Source organism: Mirounga leonina, unplaced genomic scaffold (genome assembly GCF_011800145.1).
Source record: "Mirounga leonina isolate KUSES-001 unplaced genomic scaffold, KU_Mleo_1.0 Mir_151, whole genome shotgun sequence".
NCBI classification, from domain to species: Eukaryota; Metazoa; Chordata; class Mammalia; order Carnivora; family Phocidae; genus Mirounga; species Mirounga leonina.
In genome coordinates, this window is record NW_023270377.1 from 92,337,124 (window position 1) to 92,358,458 (window position 21,335).

Consider the following 21,335-nt stretch of genomic DNA (forward strand, 5'->3'; position numbering starts at 1 on the left):
TTCAGTGGGCAGGAATAGAAGCTCTGTTGCTATGGCAGCAAATATGCCTTATAGTCATAGACCTGCTGTTTTCTTTCTCCTGTAGATAATACTTGTTTTTAAAGAAATTATAGATTATTTTTGTTTAAATAGCAAAATAATCCAGGGTAGCTTCTTTGCCTAGTAAAATATACATTGTGTCCTGTTTCTTGTATGACAAATCATAAAAATTCCTCTATAGATCGTCTTTTAAGAACCAATTTGGTATCTGTTTTATGAGTTTATTCTTTTCCAAAACATGCTATTTTAAAAGTAGAAATTATAAACATACATCAGAGTATGTTTTTATAGCATGGTATTACATTTTCTGATGTTTTGTTTTTGAAATTAATTAATACTGAGGTTGTCTTAAGAAAAAAGATCATTAGTATTTCTTTTGTTTCCAGTTTGAGAGACCATTTTCATGGCAACTCAAAAGGCCATCTTGACAGTTTTGGAAGCTGGAAGAAATCATTTTATTTTATCGGTTGTAATAATTGTACACACCTCCTTTTCCATCATATGTGAACTCTTTAGAGAGTGACAGTAACAAAGAGTCAGCTAAGATAAAGGCTCTGCTACTGCCTTTCTTTCTTGTTCTCTCTTGTTCTTTACTGCCTGTCTTTCTTGTTCTCCTGTGTCTTAGTTTTAATCTGAAAGAAAATGTAATCAGTAGCTGAGTCTTTCCTCTTTCAATTTGGGTGTTCCTACAAAAATGACAAGTCTGCCATCTGGGTGGTTATATTTGTAACGTGGACACCTGTTGTCTGTGAACTAAATTGGAACCACAAGCTTATTCCATATAATATCTCTCACAATTTGCATTATCTCATTCAATTTCCAACTACTCTAGACCATAAAAATAAAGTATCTCATGACTACAGAATAATGCCAGTTCACATTAAGTATAAGTTGAGTGATTTAGCAATGAAAATCATAGTTTAATAGGGTTTGTAGTTCTGATTTTTCTTTGTGACACCATGAGCAACAGCAAAAGTTTCTAGACTCCTGATTTAATAAGCAAACTCACAAGTAACCTAAAGAAAAATAAAACTCCTTTTGTGACTATGAAAGTCTGACTAAACAGAAATACATATAAGTAACAGTGATACTACTGTGTATAAAGGTTGTAATTGTTAGATTAATATTATTGTACTTGGCATAATGATTTCCCACCCTAATTTGGATGTACCCTCAAAAGTACTGAAAAGCAGAATTAATTCTAATTCATCCAAAATTTTCAATCAGTGTTTGCCATATAACACTTTGAGGAAACAGAATCCGAAAAACTAAAGGAGAGGGGCACCTGGGCGGCTCAGTCAGTTAAGCATCTGCCTTCAGCTCAGGTCATGATCCCAGGGTCCTGGGATCGATCCCCTCATTGGGCTTCTTGCTCAGCAGGGAGCCTGCTTCTCCCTCTCCCTCTCCCTGCCGCTCCCCATGCCTGTGCTTTCTCTCTCTCTCTCTGTGTCAAATAAATAAAATCTTAAAAAAAAAAAAAAAACTAAAGGAGCAATATTATGAAATTACAGTCCTATAAAGGTTGCTAATGCATTCTCCAGGACATTCAGTACAATTTGGTATAGTATATACTGAACACTAATATTTGTCAATGAATAACCCTTCTCTTGTGCTTTGTTTTGTTTTGTTTTGTTTTTTTAAGTAATCTCTGTGCCCAACATGGGGCTTGAACTCATGACCCTAAGATGTAGAGTCGTATGCTTTACTGAGCCAGCCAGGTACCCCTCTTGCGCTTTGTTCCTAATATCCACATAGCTCATACTTGCCATATTACAGTTCATAAGTCCACACTTGTCTCCCGCTTGAACTGCGGCTCGTCCATATGCCTCTGTCTCATCTGCACCTGCTCGTGTGATGGGTACCTCAAGGTGAACATGGCCCAAGGTGGAGTTCTTGATTCACCACCACCACACCTAACACCTAAATCTTCTCTTCCCTCATCATCCCTCCATGATGCTAGAAACGCAGGCAGCGTCCTTGATTCCTTTCTCTCCTCCCACACTTGATTTGTCAGGTTCTGCTGGCATAACTTCAAAGTCTGTCTTGATTCTGGCCACGTCTTCCTTGCTGCTACCATCCTACCAGAAGTTACCATTTCCTCTCCCAGACCTCAGTGGCCTCCCAGCTAGCCTCCCTGTGGCCCTTCAGTACAAGCAACCAGAGTGAGCCTTTAAAAACTCAGATGATTCCATTCCTTTACCTAAAACCCTCAATGGCTTCCATTTACATTTACAATCGGGTTTGAGAATACAGGCTCTCGGGCTGGGCCTCCTAGATTCCCGAACAGCCCTCAGCTCAGATGGAATTCGACCCAGAGCTTGGCGCTGCCGACCTTTGCTCCCCACTGTCCCCTGATTACAAAACCTTGTTTTATTCGCTTGTTTTATTTCTTTTTCTTTATTCATTGGCCTTTATTCTCCTTCTCTGATTTTTGTTGCTTCCTTGGTGATGGTCTGTCTCTGACACTTAGAATGGAAACTCTAGGAAGCAGGGATTTGTCTGTCTCATTCCTCACCGCCTGTCCAGCACCCCATCATTTGCACATGGGGCATTTAGTGACTCCCAGCAGGTGTTTCCAGAGAATGAACAAACATTGTTGACCGTGTTGCTTTTTATAAGACCTAGCTGTGACTTTTTAAAAACTGACCGTAGGGGCACCTGGGTGGCTTAGTCGTTAAGCATCTGCCTTCGGCTCAGGTCATGATCCCAGGGTCCTGGGATCGAGCCCCGCATCGGGCTCCCTGCTCAGCAGGAAGCCTGCTTCTCCCTGACCCTCCCCCTGCTTGTGTTCCCTCTCTCTCTGTGTCTCTGTCAAATAAATAAAATCTTTTTAAAAAATAAATAAAACTGACCTTAGAGTAAATAATGATTTTACCTAAATTTGTGTGTAAATTGTTTGATTTTCATAATTCTACAACTAGATAGCCTCAGCTCTACCCAGGATAAAAACGAAGGTGAGAAAGGTGATCCTCAGAAAGATACTTCCAAAAACGTTTGGACTAGTTCTGACTGTGAAAAACAAGTCCTTGCACCCTCAGAACCTAACCTGTTGGCTGAAAACAAGGAAGAAATATCAGAAATCAAGAGAGAAGACGGACTCACACCCCAGCCAGGTGATGGTAAGTCTGGTTTCCACTTCCAGTGTCCAGATGCAAACCATGCACGTAGATAGATAATACTGTTGATAGATTTGCTACCACTATCCCGTTCCAGGTTCCTTGCATTACCATTTTTGGATTAAACATTTGGAACCACCCACTGAAATACCAGGTGGCTGGAAGAGCAGACCTGTGGGCATTCAGACATGACACAGAGAGCAGAACTGACATGTAGCTCTGCCCGTGCTGCCCCCAGGCCGCTCGCCCAGCCTCATCCAGGTCAGGCCCATCCGTGAGCGAGGGTGAGGTTTTGATATTTGGAAGGTTCTTTTGGACAAAACAGTAAGATGGACATATTATTAACAGCTACTTAACAGATCATTAATCATTTGCACATGAATTTCTTTTAAATGGCTACAACTAATTGGCCTATTTTAAATTTAGGATTTTGGGTGTTTTGGTTTTTTTTAAGAAAACGTTTTCAAGGTACATAATTTCAAGACTATATGAATCATGACTGCACTTGGAGCCAACCATGTAGTGTTTGGATTTATTTACTCTTTGGTTGATTCCATTCATTACTTCAAGCTGTGATGGTGGGTGCATACCAGCCCATATGTCACACATCACTGTCGTTATGGGCCGACTGGTCAGAGTTGGTGAGTACTTTGGGGTTATTTTCTTTGTTAATCGGTTAGTGACCATAGTAACCCACAGACGGATGTTCTCATTATAACAACACCAAAACTGTTGAGATGGGACAGTTGAAGTTTTCCTTCTAAATCAGTTGCTATTAAACACAGATATAATTCAGAGTCAGATTCATTTAAAATGAAACGTTCATTTAAGAATTTCTGAGCTCAGGCCATTCTCCTTTCTTTTTCCCTCAGCCCTCCTTCCCTCTAATGCCTCAAGGTCTTCTCAAATAATGTATTGGAATGGACCCTGTTTTAGGTGTGTTAATTTTAATGGTATTTAGGTAGACGGTGTAGTCTCAAGTGGGGCATTCCCTTCATAATTCTGGTTTCCTTCCTCCTGCTCTGACAGTCCCTCAAGTGCTGATGAAGCCCTTGTTGTAGGACAGCGTTTGGCTCACTGGACTAAACATCAGACCGAGAACAAACAACTCATGGACCTTAAGTCTCTTCATCTGTGGCAGGGAAATTCTGGTTTATTAGTTGGAAATTGGTCCCTTGATGAAGGCAGATGCTAGGTTTACTTACACATACTTTTCAAAAATCACTAGACCTTTAGAAATTCTATTCGGCCAGTGAGATTTGCCTTGGCCTCATCCACTCCAGACAATGCCAACTTTTCCCCCATTCCTGACTTCTCAGATCACTGGGCTGAGAATTCCATACAAGCGATAATGTTTCACCTCTCCCCACTAACATGGATTTCCATGAAAAACAAACAGAAGGGTGACAGGGGGCACACTATGTGAAAATGTTTATTCTATGCACATAAGCTCTTCTAGAACTGTAGTGGTATGTGCTTTGTGGGGACTGTGGTTTTGTTCTAACTGGAATTCTAAGGGTCTGGAAGGATGGCTGTGTCTTCACAAGATGCGTCATCTCTAGTCTCGAGCCATTAAATTATACTTCATGAAAACAATGACAAGAGAAATATGTTCCCCGATGTAGCTGCTAGCTACCGAGAATATCAACTGATTTGGAATCAATCCTTTAATGCTTTTTAATCAGAGAATGACTTCTGATCTTTAAACATTAATGCATTAACTATGGTTCTTCAAAAAAATCTGAAGACACAGTGATTATAGGATGCACTTATTTTATGTACATTAAAAAAGAAACTCTAAAAATTAAGCTGTGACTTAATACCCGAGTGAGAGCCCAGACCAGGTCAAACCACCCTCTGTTGCTTTGATATTTCTTTCATTTGTCCTGAGGGATTCGGCAGTCCTTCTGCCTTCATTGCTGTGCTTGGCATGTACTAGGGCAACCTTTCTGTACATCTCAGGATCCAGATGTGAGAGAGCTTCCTCTGTCTGCAGGGATCTCTTTTCCTTAGGTTCCATGAAGCACTTAGTTATTCCTTTGCAAGAATATAAAAAAATTTTGGTTCTTCCTCCAACGATACATATTTACTTCTTTAATATAAAATTTATCCTCTCCCGCCTTATATGCAAAATTTTTTGGTACGCATGGTAACTTTTCATTTCAATACCAAATCATAGTGAAACGTTTTGAAGACATTGTAGAGGTAATTAAACTGAACTCATGTAGTAACAGACAATGCGTTTGACTCAAGTGTGGTGTTGAAGTAATAACAGTATTGTAGTTATGACTAAGCTCATGGGTGCTCGGGCAGTGACCACCACTTCGCACCTGCCACTGGGCCAGCAATGATTGTAAAACGGCACAGTTACTGGCTGTACAACATGCCAATCTCAGGGGTGTTCAAGTGTGGGAAAAGCTGACATTTTTGAATTTATGAAATATGGGAATACTCCCAAGTTTGTAAAATGACCAGTGGCTTGATTAGAAAAATTAAAATATGATGACATTGCCAAGTAGAATGACAAATCATAGACTTCTAGATCTGGGGAAGCACTTTAAAAGGTCACCGAGGAAAAAATAAAATAAAAATAATGATGAGGATGAAAGTCGTTCAGAAACTGTGGCAGAGGTTAAGGGCATAGGCTCTGTAGCCACATTCCTGGTCTTAAGTCCTCTTACTGGTGGTGTGACCTTGGGCAAGTAAAGGTGCCTCAGTTTTCTCCTCTGTAAAATGCACTACTTATTTCTGAGAGATGTTAATATATGTACTGAGAACAGTGCCTGGCACATTGTAAGTACTTGATAAGTGTTAACCATAATTATTATTTAGATCCACTGTGTTTTTTGTTTTTTTTTTAAAGATTTTATTTATTTATTTGAGAGAGAGAGAATGAGAGACAGAGAGCACGAGAGGGAAGAGGGCAGAGGGAGAAGCAGACCCCCTGCTGAGCAGGGAGCCCGATGTGGGACTCGATCCCGGGACTCCAGGATCATGACCTGAGCCGAAGGCCGTCGCTTAACCAACTGAGCCAACCAGGCGCCCCTAGATCCACTGTGTTAACCCTCTCTCTCCTATATATATTGGTCAGTGAAACTGAGAAGTGGTAAATAAAAGAAGATAATCAGAAAAAAAACTTGTCCACATGTCCCCTTTTCTGAATGTGAAGTACTGGGTCATAGGGAATCTGGCATTTAAGTGGCCTTTCACAGAGCTGGATTGCTGCTGGTAACCAAAGTGGTGCTCCTTCAGTCCCAGCTTAAAACCACTCTTGGAGAAATCCAGATTCTAGGCTCCTTTAAGACCGACAACTCTCGGTGGAGGAAGTTCTCTCTCATACCTAACTCATATCTTTTCAGCTAATTCCTAATTTGTTTCTCTCTTATGGAGTCATTAGCAAAAGTGCAAAGCAACTGGTTTCCATATAAGCCAATGTGGTCTTAGATGCCCTGCCATCGTAGTTTTATTTCAAGTGCAGATACATGTTCTTTGTCAAATATGTTGATATGTTTTATATAGCTCTTTCATCATTCTAACCCATAGAAGATTAAAATAAGCTATTTTGGTTAGAGGAGAGATAAGCCTTCAGGTTCTTTTTTATCTTCTTAACTAGAACAGTTGAAGAGTTCAGACAACTTGCCAGTGTATGATACCTTAATGTTCTGTGCAAGTAAGAATACTGACCGGATTCACCTCTATACTAAGGTAAGCATCATGCAGATTCTGTAGCTTGAAACATACAAAAGGCTTCCTTTTTTTCATGTCTCAGTGGAGATATTTAATTTTATTAACAGTGATATAGGTATCTGGTTCTTTTTCTCCTTAAAGCTAATTCTAAAATTCTTTTGTTAAATCTAAAGACAATGAGAAACAAAACAGCATAGTAGTTAAGAGCACAGACTTCAGGGCCAAACTGCTTCAATTCATATCTGTTACTGAGCAGGGAATCTTGAACATATTACTTAACTGCTTTGTGCCTCAGTTTCCTTAACTGGAAAATGTGGAGAGGAGTTGTTGCAAGGGTAACATGAGCCAATTCCTGTAAATCACTTAGCACTTGTGCCTAGCCATAAGAAACTCAGTAAGAGCTCCTAGATGTGGTATACACACACACACCCCACATCTACACAGTGGCATATTATGCGGCCACAAAGAACGAGATCTTGCCATTTGCAACAACACGGATGGACATAGAGGGTATGATGCTAAGTGAAATAAGTGAGACAGAGAAAGACAAGTACCACATGATTTCACTTATGTGTGGAATCTAAAAAAACAAAACAAATGAACAAACAAAGCAGAAAAAGACCCATAAATCAGAGAACAAACTGGTGGTTGCCAGAGGGGACAGGGTGGGGGCATGGGCAAAATGGGGGAAGGGGAGTGGAAGTTACAGGCTTCCAGTTATGGAGTGAGTAAGTCACAGGGATGAAAGGTACAGCACAGGGAATACAGTCAATGATAATGATAGTGTTGTATGGTGACAGATGGGAGCTACACTTGTGTGAGCACAGCATAACGTATAGACTTGTCAAATCACCATGTTGTACACCTGAAACTTACATAACATCGTGTCAACTGTACTTGCAAAAAAAGTTAGCTCCTTCACAGATCATTTGTAGCAGCCGCAGCACCTTTGCCAAAGCCTGACTCTGCCCATCCATGTCGAATAAATTCTAGGAAGCTTTAAAAATATGATTGCTTGGATTCATGCCATAGCCTAGGTTAGTGGTGCTCAAACTTTTTAGTCTCAGGAGCTCTTTGTACTTTTATAATTTGTTGAGAACCCCAAGGAGCTTTTGTTCATGTGGGTTATATCTGTTGATATTTACTGTATTTGAAATTAAACTGGAAACACTTAAAAATATTTATTAACTAAAGATAGTAATAACCCATTGTTGATACTCATGTCAATAGAGTTTTTCTTCCCCTTTATAAAAGAAATACTCATATTTAAACCTCATGTTTAACTGACTACAGCCCTCTACATGGTATTTTTACCCTTAAGAGGAAAGCAGTGGAGGCATTCAGAGCGCCTGGGGGCCTGGCCCCTCCGCCCAGCATCCACGCAGGGCATGAAACGTATTTTATAAAACAAAGATAACATTTAGTGAGGAGAGTTGGCATTGTTTTACATTGTTTTGGGGATTTTTTTAAAAAATTATTTATTCTAGAGAGACACAGAGAGAGCGGGGGGGGGGGGGCGGGGCTGGCAGGGAGCAAAGGGAGAGGGACAAGCAGGCTCCACATTCAGCAGGAGCTTGACGCAGGCTGGATCCCAGGACCCTGAGACCATGACCTGAGCAGAAATCAAGAGTCAGACGCTTAACCGACTGAGCCCCCTAGGCACCCCTTCACTGTTTTATATTTTTACCAGTTTCTCTAGAGTCTTAATGAAGACATTGGGATTCTCATATCTGTCTGTCCCTGGGAAACATCACTGTGCTTTTGTGAGAGGATGAGGGTGAAAAGGGCAAATGTTGTTTTACTGTTATTAAGAAAACACTTTTGCCTCTGTGGATCCCCTAAAGTGGTCTCAGGGGCCCTGTAAGAATCTGTGGCCTAGGTAAACTAGTGTGAGTATTTGAGGAAAAACTTGTTGAGATGATGAATACTTTGCTCTACAGTATCAAATTCCTAGTCTTTATAAGTAAAATAAAATATTTGTAACTTCTTATACTCATGAGAGCCTACTGAAAGAATGCCTTTTTCAAGATAACTTAGGTTACAGGTTTTACACTAAACCAAATAGAAATATAGATAGATGGCGGGCCGTGTAATAATCTCCAGTGCCAACTAATAATTAGAAGGGATTGCTAGAAGATTAAGAGATGACTAGGATCGTGAATGCCAGAAGCCCCACACTGCTTCTGTCGTGAGACCACAGCCAAGAGAGAGACACCGGGAACGAAGCCAGGCAGGGAATGATGCTTCTCTTTAACGCTTGGACCCCTGTCCACCATGTGGAACCTCTGGGTGTGGAGGGAGCACAAGGCCTCCTCAGCTCATGTAGAGGCAGGTCTGAGTGCCTGAGCACCCTCATCTGCAGTGTGGGGAGAGCTCCAGGCCATGGTTCCCAGACCACCATGTGAGAATAATAGAGAACTGGTCCCCAGAGGCGACTGAAGGTCAAGAACCCAAAAGGCAGACACCAGGCAGAGTACAACACAGAATTCAGAAGCCCTTAAACTCCTTACACTTTTTATTCTGTACAGTGAAAGCTCTGCATCCTGGGTCATCTGATCAATGTTTTCACCCCTTTGGGTGGAGATAGGAGAGAAACTGCAAAGTCCTGGTGCGACAGCCTTGCTGACCCACCTTCTAGTTCCAGGTCGCGTGGGCCACCTCACCTTCTTGACTCTCTTAATAGTCTCAAGCGCATTTTTATGAATGAGCTAAATACTTGCATGTCCCTTTACCATAAAATGTTATTCAATTAATCTTCTAAATATGAGACCCTAAGCAGAGGACACGTGAACAGTTCTTTTCACAGCTGTAAGGTGAGCTGAGGTGAATCTGGAAGTAGGGATTTGGATAAAAACCCCCTAAAAGGAAGATCAGTAACAGCTGTTTAGCATCCTATGTTGCAGTAACAGTGTCCCTCTAAAGAGCTATTCATTTTAGCCAGAATCCCAAGTCTAATTCAGAGTTTATAGGAACCATTACATGTCTAAACTTTGAATCAGTATGTTAAGTACTTTCTGTGTGTTTTTTTTCCAAAGTGATTATGGAAGCTGTAACTTTCTTTTCAGCTGAGAGAATTCCAATATGGGTTCAGCTTTTATTGATACAATAGATTTTCATATGCAGAAGTTTTTCTTCCCCTTTATAAAAGAAATACTCATATTTAAACCTCATGTTTGGGCGCCTGGGTGGCTCAGATGGTTAAGCGTCTGCCTTCGGCTCAGGTCATGATCCCAGGGTCCTGGGATCGAGTCCCGCATCGGGCTCCCTGCTCCTTGGGAGCCTACTTCTCCCTCTGCCTCTCTCTCTCTCTCTGTGTCTCTCATGAATAAATAAATAATAAAAAAATAATAATAAAAAAAAAATAAACCTCATGTTTAACTGACTACAGCCCTCTACGTGGTATTTTTACCCTTAAGAGGAAAGCAGTGGAGGCATTCAGAGCGCCTGGGGGCCTGGCCCCTCCGCCCAGCATCCACGCAGGGCATCTGTGTGTGTGGAATCTTGTTAGAATGTGCCGCCTCCATTTATCTTTTAGGAATATTGTGCCATAATATAATTCTTTACTTTTTAAAATAATTAGTAGTGCCTATAGACCAGATGGATTAATAATGCCTTCCTAATCTATAATCAGGATGGAAACCAGATGAACTGTAACTTCATTCCTTTGGATATAAAATTAGACCTTTGGGAAGACTTACCTGCAAGCTTTCAGCTGAAACAGAATCGCTCCCTGGTAAGACTAGTTCTGTGCATTTGTTTTAAGTTAAAATCTGTTGAGTAATTTAAGACCATTTTCAGTTTAATAAAAGTAAAGTTACCTTGTGGCCTGGTGCAGAGTCAGATCACTGGTCGCATTTTCGTCAGTCCAGGCACTGCCTATGATTTACCTTGGTGCTGAGAATAAACGTGAGATCTCTTTCCTTGGTGAGTGATCACACCTAGGTTGCTGTTTCTGTGGATAGAATTATGCTCACATCGTTTAATTTCTCATTCACAGGATTAGCAACTGTGGTATTTGTATCTGACAGAATCTCATTTTATCTCTGACGGTTAAGTTCTAACGATGGCCAGTTCTGAGAGCAGGGACGATGCCGTACTGGGGGACTCTGGCATCCTCAGAAGCGCCGGCATACAGCCACAGACCAAGTACACGCTCGGAGGCCTTAAGCCTGATCTGTGGCCGATTGACCTTCACTGCTGAGAAGGATCAACATGGGTGGGGCTGACAGCATGCAGCGTACCACTTTTTACAAGAGAATAGTGATTATGTTTCTGCCCTTTGAGTGAAAAGCAAACGTTGCCCATGGGTCAGCCATACCCATCTTAAAGGAAAAGGTAGCAGTGAGCTATTTTCTCTGGTATCATTGAATCCTGATTTTCAGATTCCCAGAAAATAGCCAGTTACATATAATTGACTAATAAGCAAGAATAATAGCGACCCTGGTAAAAATGTGCCAGATTTATTGCTGGCTGTTTGCCTATGAGAAGTCAGGCAGTCGGGTACAAAGCGATTCTCAGATGTGGCGCTGAAACCTGCCGCCGCTGGAAGACCCACTCTCCCCAAGACCACTTTTGCCTCGGCTACCGCTGGCTTTGTGCTTCTAACAGCTGGGCCTCTTTTGGTCTCGCTGAGCACATTGTTGCCATTGGTCCCTATGTGCATTAAGGACATATGCTGGATGTCCTGAAATGTGTCTTTGGGTTGAAAGAGACCTCTGCAGAACTAGCCACAGATATTTTACAATAAAGATATGAAGATGCATCAAACCGAAGAAAGCCTTAAATTGTGACATTCAGAAGCCTATTTGGGGATATAATAAAACAGCAGTTTTCTGATGTGATAAGGGGCTTACTTTCAAAGGAAGATGCCTGGTGAGCTGGTTAACTCTTCATTACCTCATTTTCTGCCAGATTTTGAGGTTTGTTCGAGAATGGAATAGTCTAACTGCCATGAAGCAAAAGATAATCAGGAAAAGCGGGCAGCTCTTCTGCAGCCCAGTTCTTGCTTTGGAAGAGATCACAAAGCAACAAACCAAGCAAAATAGTACTAAAAGGTATGCATTGTCTTTCTTTTTTATTTTGTAGTTCATTATTTGTCATGGTTATTTCTACGGGGGGGCAGGGGGAGAGACATTTTATGTAACCAGTAATGAAATCCTGATGAGTTAAGAGAAAATTATACATAAAATAACAGCTTATTTTATAGCAACATAATTAGATATTTTGTGAATTTGATCAAATCTGCTGGAAAAGATCAGGTTTTCTGGGCCTTAGTCCCATGAGTCCCCACTCATCAGGAGAGAGGCCAGAGTGACAGGCGGGTGTGACCTGTGAACTGCCAAGCCCGGGACACAATTTACAACAGGAAGACAGGTCCCTGTTAGAAGAGCCGCTGCCCTGTACTCCTGGAGCGTGAATCTGGGTGCCATGCAGCAGGGGGGCTAGTTCTGCTGGACACACCAGCACCCCGAGGATGGCGGGGAACTAGTCTCGTGCCCATGGCCGGAAGCAAAATGAAAGGTCAGGTGTGTCCTGTCCGTGTTTTACCTTAACCATTACAGGTTTCTTTCTAATCTCTGTACACTTACTTTCCTTTCTTGGCTTCATAATCATCTCTGCCCAGCTCAGGTATCCCCTGCGGGACCTCACTCCCCCTTCTCTGTAGATTCTTTCTTCAGCATGAAGTAGCGACATGCAGTCCGCTGTTCTGTTGCCCAGCTCCCGCGTGGGGAGAGATCACAAAGCACCAAACTGAACAGCCCCTGTCACTCTTGCCATCTCTATACACCAGTAATGTGTCCTCATCCTCAGTTTATGATCTCTAGACTTGTCCATGCACACAGGTGAGAAACATCCATCAATGATATGTGAGAGGGTGCAGTTGATCATACAGCTTGTATCCCTATACAGTGAAAAATCTCTTCAGCTGTTGCAAAATGTGGCATATGGTATATTCATATGTGAGAATAAGGAATGATACTTGTGATATTAAGAGTAAAAATAAGTATAAAAAAAAGATGGAGATACAGATATATGCAATTGCTCTTATGACACAGAAAGTATCTAGAAGGGTACCCTAGGAACTCTTACCAGAGGTTTCTCTAAGACAGTAGCTCTCAGCTGGGGGCAATTTTACCCCCCAGGGTGGCAATGTTAGGAGACATTTTAGTTTATTACGATTAGGGGAAACAACCGGGGAACATGTAGTGGCTAGAGGCCTGGGATACTGCTGAAAATCCTACAGTGAACAGGACTGCACTCCCAAGCAGTTATCTGTTTCAAAATGTCAGTAGTGCCCCTGATGAGGACTCTTGCCCATATAATAGGAGAGTTGTGGAGATAGTAGGGGCTTTATACTTTAGGCCTGGATCGCAAACTCCTATGACTAAAAGCAAAGCAGGAACCAGAAATGAACACATGAGATCAAGTGTAAAGCCAGAGACGGTTGAGGTAGGGGGGAGAAGTATAGCAAATTGGAAAGTGCATAACCCATCTGAAGTCATTCAAATTCAGATTAAAAATAAAATACTCTGTGAATCCATTAAAGCCCCTTGCCTAGTTGGATTTGTGCACAAGCTGCCAGTTTTGGACTCACCTAAACTCTTTTGTAGTGCTTAAATATTTCCCACGAATGTTGATTACTTTATATAAAAAATACATTTAAAATACCTGTGTGCATTGCTATGTATATGTACACACACATGCACACACACCCCTACACATACACTCACGTGTAACAAAAAGCGTGATGCCTATGCTGTTTCTCTCGATCCTTCTTCCAGTCCCCCACATTTTCTCATTGCCATTACCACCGTCTTAGTTGCAGTATTAGTGTTCTCTTTGCATGACCTTAATTTCCTTAATTTCCTTCTTAACTAAATTTACAGCCCACTCCAGCCATTTCTAGACTCGTCACATTGTTTCCTCCCCATCAGACATGGCTGACCACCTAAATAACCACCTGAGAAAGGTGGCCAATCAGGTGTAAAAGCAAAAGTCATGAAATCAATACAAACCAGAGTCAGACACACCGGTGTTATCTATACAGTTTTCTGGAGATGATACATGAAAGCTCAAGCATGTATGAGGCAGCATAGTCAGCAATCAGGTTTGTGTTTTTCAGAGCTCCCTCTGGCAGCAGTTGGGAAATGAGATCAAAAGAGAGGACTTGAAGTAAGGAAACAGACTGCATTGGCTCTCTGTCTCTGCCTTAACACACCACCACAAACTTAGCAGCTCAAAGCAACAGAAATGTATTATCTCACAGTTCTGTATGTCAGAGGTCTGAGATGGCTCTTTGGTTTCTCTGCTCTGGATTTTCTAAGGCTGAACTCAAGGTGTCGGCTGGATGGACTCTCACTGAGAATCTGGGAAGAGTCCATTTCCACGTTCAGTCAGGTTGTTGACAGAATTCAGTTCCTCATGATTGTAGGACTTGGGTTTTCTTGCTGGCTGTCAGGGTGGGGGTTGCCCTTAGCTTCTAGAGGCTTCTTTCTAGTTCTAGCACATGGGCTCCTACGTCTCAGGGCCAGCAATGGTGTGTCAAATCCTTCTCATGCTTGGAATTGCTCCCTTTCTTAAGGTCAGCTGATTAGTAACCCAAATTACATCTGCAAAGTCCCTTTACAACATGACCTAGATGAGTGATTGCCTGAATACCAGAGACAGGAGTCCTAGGGAGAGATGGTTAAGATACTGCCTCCCACACAAGTTAAGAGACATTAGGAGCAATGGGAATGGAGGAAAGAGGATGAAGAGAGGTGTTAGGAGATAGATCTGGAGACCTTGGTCACTGATCAGAGAGAGGAAGAGAGAGGGAAGGCTCCAGGGAAGTGGACTTAGCAGAGCCATGAAAACAAAACCTGTGTGCCTGCAGAGGGGTGTGCTTTGGGGAAGCGTGCTGGTTCTTGCTGGCCAACCTCAGCACGTCCCAGTGACTTGGCATAACTCTCTGTCTGAAAGCAGGTGTGAGAGATCAGGCTGCACAACAGCACTGATTGGAAGTCTGTATGAGGAGCAGGTAGATACTGGATGCCTTGCCCTCCCACTGTCCTACCAGTTTACTTTCTATTGAAACTGAACCAGGGAGGCACCAGCCTTGGAAACACCAGGCTTAGTGGAGATAAAGGGAGAGGCATTATATTGGAAACCAGCACTCCCCAGGCCCCTTTCTTCACTTCCAGGATACTAGAAGCCACATTTTACTTCCTAGCAGAAAATTAGAGAATTCCTCTCTGAAAAAAATGGAATGACCTTAGAATAAAGACACATAGACACTAATTTTAAGCAATGGCTACATCTCCAGCCGGATTATCCTGTTCTTGGGACGCATCCAAGCTCAGAGTTTGCAGTTAGCTTTTGAGTAGCTCCATCTTAAATGTGAATGGAAGCCAAGATCACCAGCTATTGTTTCAGTTGCTGAGTTCCCATTTGTTGAGACCAGCATGCTTCCCCTGGAGCCCTGTTAGGTTTAGAATGCCAGCGATTTATTTTGACCCCCAAAGCAGGTCAGCATCCTAGAGCCCAGCACTGTTTTCCCTGTTGTGGGCCACTTTCCAACACACTCTTCTCTTTTTGCAAAATTTGCCATCTTCTACTGCCATGCCCATCCAGGAATTACTTTGGTAGACAGTGTTCTCCCTTCCCTATTTTTGAAAATTGGGATTTACCATAATCCTTTTGAGAGGTGGTATACTTACATCAACTTCCCAGCAAACCTCAATGGAAAATTAAATGGTGGTAACACAACCATGTTTGAGACGTTGCCAACCTCCCGCTTTGTGGGTTGATTGATCTGTTTCTTGTGGTTTCCAGAATTTTGTGCTTAAATCTCTTGTAGGAAAGGTTATTTTTAGTTCTTAAGTCTCTGAATAGATTTCTCAGCATCTTTTAAAGTTACTGAATTAGGTCTCTAAGCTTTTAAACATTGAATAATACCTGAGGCAAGGCTTAATATCCCCTTGCCCCTCAAAGCCAGGAAGTGTTTGAGTTCATTAGAATCCACTGAAATACTTAAGTGAAGTGCTTTTGTCAAGGGAATAAAATGGTTGAAGAATTGGGGGATGGAGGGACGTGGGAAATTTAGGAAGCAAAAGGGCAAGTTAGAGAATTCTAAAAAAATTCACTGCAATTCTTTTTTTTCCTTTGCTTTCAGAATAACACACCAGTAGAAATGCAAATATATGAAAAGAGAATCATTTTTCATAGGAGAAATGCAGGTTTAAAGCTATAAGGAGATGTGTATCACCATTAGCAGAGATGTTTTTAACTGACATATCTTGTGCTAGTTTAAGTGTGAGGAAACAGGTCCTCTCCTGCATTGTTGGTGGACCCATGTATTGGTTGGTACAAACCCAAAGGAGAGAGCAATGTGTCAAAATCTGTCCAAATTTAAAGCACCCAAGACCTTTGACCCAGCAATTCTGCTTCCAGAAAATTTATTCTACATATATTTAATGTGTAGAAATATGTGTAGGGATATTACAGCATTTTTTATGATAGCAGAGACTAGAACAACAACCTAAATGCCATTAGTCGGAAACTGGTTAAACATATGATTTATTCAAATAATGGAATAACATGCCATCATTAAAAAATAGGGCAGCCTGTGTGTACTAATCTGGAAAGATCTCTGAGATGTATGTGTAGGTAAAAAGAGCAAGGTGGAGATTAGTGTGTATATTGTGCTACCATTTGTTTTTAAAAATAAAAAGTATAGGGGCGCCTGGGTGGCTCAGTCATTAAGCGTCTGCCTTCAGCTCAGGTCATGATCCCAGGGTCCTGGGATTGAGCCCCGCATCGGGCTCCCTGCTCCGCGGGAAGCCTGCTTCTCCCTCTCCCACTCTTGCTGCTTGTGTTCCCTCTCTCTCGCTGTGTCTCTTTTGTCAAATAAATAAAAATCTTTAAAAAAAAAAATAGGAGTTACTGCTAATGAGTACAGGTTTCTTTTTGGGGTGATGGAAATGTTCTGGAATTAGTGGTGATGGTTGGATAACCTTGTGAATGAACTGCACTGAAATGTAAACTTTAAAATAGTAAATTTTTTATTTTATGAGTTATATGTCAATAAAAATAGAAAATAAAAGGTATAACCTCTACACAGAAAAAAATTCTTTCTGAAAGTATGTATTAAAAACTGGTCATAGAGATAGCTCTGGGGGAGGGAATGGGAATGGATGGTAAACTTGCTCTTCACCATATACACCATTGCATGCCTTTTGAGTTTTGAAATATGTGCGTGTATCAAAAAATTAATAGTTTATAAAAAGAAGCAAATCTGTTAATTATTAAATCTACTTTAACAGAAAAGCAAATTTCTAAGATCTTACCTACAATTACACAATTCCATCGTGATTTAACTTTAATTTTATTGTCAAGATACCAAATTAAGAAGTACTTGGAAATATGAAGAAATTCATGTTTAAACTAATTAAAAAGGAAAAAAATCTACAATAAGTGTAAACTACCAGAGAAAGTGGGCCATGCTAATTAGAAGGACTTAATTGGGTAATTGCATTTTACCTACTTAAAATCCCCCGTCACCTTTAATTGGAATAACTTTCCTCTTTACTTCCAGTCCCTAAACCATTGTGTGGTATCGATAGTGGTGTGTAATAAGGTTCTGAATCCCCATCAAGAGTGGCGTTATTTCAGTGGAAGGATTCCATAAACCCTGTATGGCTGATAATAATGGAAACAGCCTTAAGATTATAGAAGATGTGATGGAACCTGGTTAACTAAAAAGAGAATCACTTTACCCAAGTACGCTGATACACTGTTATAACTCATCAAGGTGATTGGGGGAACCTTAAAGGAAAGGCCAACAGGGAGGTAAACATGCAGCGGGAGATTCTCTGTGCAGTGTGGCAAGCTGTTTACTCATGGCTGTCAGTTGTGCATGGATTTGGTTGTTTCTTATTCCTACACCCACTCCACTTGTCCCCTAAGTGAAAACTGGTCCAGAGGATATTGAAGGACTCTTGAATATCTTAGAAGAATAAATCTTGAAAAAACCACTTTGGAACAGAGATGTGCTTCCCACACGTGGAGGCCAATGTAAAGGTAGGAAATATTCCCTAATGTTCGTATTAGCACCATGAAGACTCCTGTCTTACCTTTTCTCTTGCTCTTACAAGGAGGAATGTGAGCATGAAATAGAGAAACTCTTAGAGGAGAGAGAAGAAATCTTCTTAACATGTAATTGTTTTAGATACATCACCAAAGAAGATGTTGCTGTAGCCTCACTGGACAAGGTGAAGAAGGATGGGGGCCATGTCCGTCTGATCATGAAGGAGTCCAGGCCACGGGAACCTTCTACACAGTAAGATTTCATTTATGAGAAGAACATAGTAGTACTACTTGTACTCCTTTAAATTTCTGTATTCGTATTTGTAATCATACTTGACCTTGATGTGGCCACTTAGAGGTTAGAAAGAGCTTTCACAATATGGTAACTCCTCCATCCTCCTAGCAACCCTGTGAGGAATAGGATGTCCTCACCTTAGAAATCAGAAGGACCCTGAGACCAGGTGGACCAAGTGACCCACCCAAAGATACTAGATGTTCCCAGTCATGAGCTCTATCACAAGGAGCTTTTAACACTTCTGAGAAACAGCCATGGAAAATAGGCAAGCAGCTGTGGTAATTCCATGTAGGACCTTTCAACATAATTGAGGGATGTACCTTTTCGTTTTATTTTAACAAATTGAGTGCATGTCCTGTCATGTTCATTTCTCATTTTAATTCAGTCAAATCTGAGTTTACCTGTAGGAGGCACGTACTTAGCAAGTCTTCTGTTCCAGCTCCTAAAAATAGTATCAGCATCTTGGCTATGTCACTCCGTGGGTGTGACTGTCTCCTGGTGGCCAGCAGGGGCTCCCAGAGGGTGTCATGGAAGCCTTAGTAAATGGCCTCTCTGTCCTGCTACGGTGTGTGGTCCAACACACACAGAGCACGGGAGCCCCAACTTCAGGTGGGGTTTCACATTAGTCTGTCCTTTCCCAGCCTGAAGAAGCATTTTCTAACTTCTCATTTGCCAATTTCTTCAGATGTTTCCAAGTCTGATTGTTTAACTTGAAGATATCTAAATTCCCAAGAGAGGCAGCATATATGTATTCAAATTAATTTTTTAACACCCCATTCTTTGCTTTATTTGGCATGAAGCATCAAGTGCTGACTATAACTATTGTTTCCACACTGAATCACAGAATCTGTGGGTCCTGCATTTACTGTTTATCAGTATAGAAACTTTGAAAACCATTCACTATATGAAGTAGTGACTAGTGTTAAGTGTTCATTAGTTACTTATTGCATGTTTTGCTCAATTCTAGAAAGTTCCTTGATGATGGAGTGTGTGTCCCATTTCTAAATCCCTGCATAGCCCAAGCTGATCTCACTGGGAAGCCTTCTATATCCAAAGGCTATCTGCAAGCTATGGATAATGAAGGAAATCCACTTTGCCTTCGCTGTCAGCAACCCACTTGCCAAACTAAGCAAGAGTGTAAAGTGAATGCTTGGGATTCACGATTTTGCTCTCTGAAATGTCAGGAAGAGTTTTGGATTCGATCTAATAACAGTTACCTGCGAGCCAAAGTATTTGAAATTGAACATGGTGTGTGTCAGCTATGTAATCTGAATGCACAGGAACTCTTTTTACGTCTGAGAGATGCCCCCAAAAGTCAGAGGAAGAATCTTCTGGACATTACCTGGATCTCAAAGCTCCCATTGGAACAGGTAAATTATAATCATGTGGCAGACAGAAGGCTGCATTGTACTGAGTGATGAATATTGACTCACTTTTTCTTTAACTTTTTAATATGGCAGTTTTTGAAAATATACATACAGAAGTAGAATAATCAACCCATAGACCCATCACCCAACTTGAACAGTTATCAACATTTTGCCTTCATTTTCATTTGTCCCTCACCTCAATCCTTTTTTTTCCTGGAATTATTTTAAAGCAAATTCCAGACATTTCATTTCATTTCCTTTTTTTTTAAGATTTATTTATTTACTTGACAGGGAGAGAGACAGCAAGAGAGGGAACACAAGCAGGGGAAGAGGGAGAAGCAGGCCTCCCGCTGAGCAGGGAGCCCAATGTGGGGCTCGATCCCAGGACTCTGGGATCATGACCTGAGCCAAAGGCAGATGCTTAATGACTGAGCCACCCAGGCACTCCCCCCCCTTTTTTAAGTAATCTCTACATCCATCGTGGCGCCTGAACTCATGACCCTGAGATCAAGTCGCATGCTCTACCAACTAAGCCAGCCAGGTGCCCCTCATTTCCTCTTGAAATACTCTCATTATGGGGGTGCCTGGGTGGCTTCTCCCTCTCCTGCTCCCCCTGCTTGTGCTCACTCACCCTGTCAAATAAATAAAAATATTTTAAAAAATACTTTCATTATGTACTTCTCACAGAGATTTCCTCCCACCCTCCTTCTTTCTTTCTGTCGCTTTCTAAAATATAATCCTATACCCCAGTACCCATTATTACACTCAACACAATTATGATTCCTTAATAAATCCAGGCTTAGTTTCCCAGATTATCTCAAAAATGCCTTTTTGCAGTTGCTTTGTTCAAATTAGGATCACAATATGACCCACACACTGCATTTGTTCATTATACCTTTTATGTTCCAGTTAATCTGTAATATCACCTCCTTCCTTTTTTACACCATTGATTGTTCAAGAAACTGGATCATTTGCTGGTAGGATTTCCTACATTATGGATTTGTCTTCCTCTATCCTCATGGTATTATTTGACATGTTTCCCTATCCCCCTGATTCCAGAATAATAGTTATAAGATATAGTGGCTTAATTAGATTCTGATTAAATTATTTTGGGAAGAGAGCTTAACAGATGATACATCCCATCAAGAAGTACCTATGGTCTGGTTGTTCCACTTTTCATGATGTTAGGATTGAATGACAAGAGGCAAACAGATAACTCCCAAAATGTAGTTCATTACAATGTGAAGAAAATATTTGTTCATCCCATTGTAAAATATAATTTTAGCAGAGCAATTTACAGACAAATTATTCTTAGAAAACAATCACCAGGATTCACTTTTATTTCACATTAGAAACTCAACTGGTTTCTAATGTTGTGATCTAATCAGTTCTAAGTTTCAAACTAGAGCAAAATGTATAATTTTGTAGTGTGCTTAATTTTAAAAAATCACTCCTGAGCCATTCTCTCCCCACTAAAATAATGGATAAATTTCTGCCAGTTGGTCAAATCATTTTTATTCACCTAGTATCACCGAATTATGACAGAATTAATTAAGCATTTCTGCAAAGATGAATTAGTGCGTCTTTGAGAGCTAGGGAAATAAACTATTTCCTTCATGATAACCAGAGTTCCTGAAATATCCTTTTGTCTAACTGGTGAGGGACACACTGCACCCATCCCAGGGGTGTCAGCCAGATAGCAGTCAGTGTCTGCTGCCTCAGAGCCGAGTCTTCCAGAAGACAAGCAATGAAAGGACTCAAGGA

The 21,335-nt window shown here is 41.2% G+C and overlaps 1 protein-coding gene across 1 annotated transcript in view; it reads left to right on the top strand.

Moving 5' to 3' along the window:
• The window catches only part of ZRANB3 (zinc finger RANBP2-type containing 3), a 303,113-nt gene that overhangs the window by 277,122 nt on the left and 4,656 nt on the right, over positions 1-21,335 (top strand). The window contains exons 14-19 of the mRNA XM_035008146.1: positions 2,961-3,158; positions 6,769-6,860; positions 10,474-10,575; positions 11,754-11,896; positions 18,052-18,162; positions 19,172-19,574. Of these exons, the coding sequence (XP_034864037.1) occupies positions 2,961-3,158; positions 6,769-6,860; positions 10,474-10,575; positions 11,754-11,896; positions 18,052-18,162; positions 19,172-19,574 (1,049 nt within the window). The remainder of the gene's footprint in view (positions 1-2,960; positions 3,159-6,768; positions 6,861-10,473; positions 10,576-11,753; positions 11,897-18,051; positions 18,163-19,171; positions 19,575-21,335) is intronic.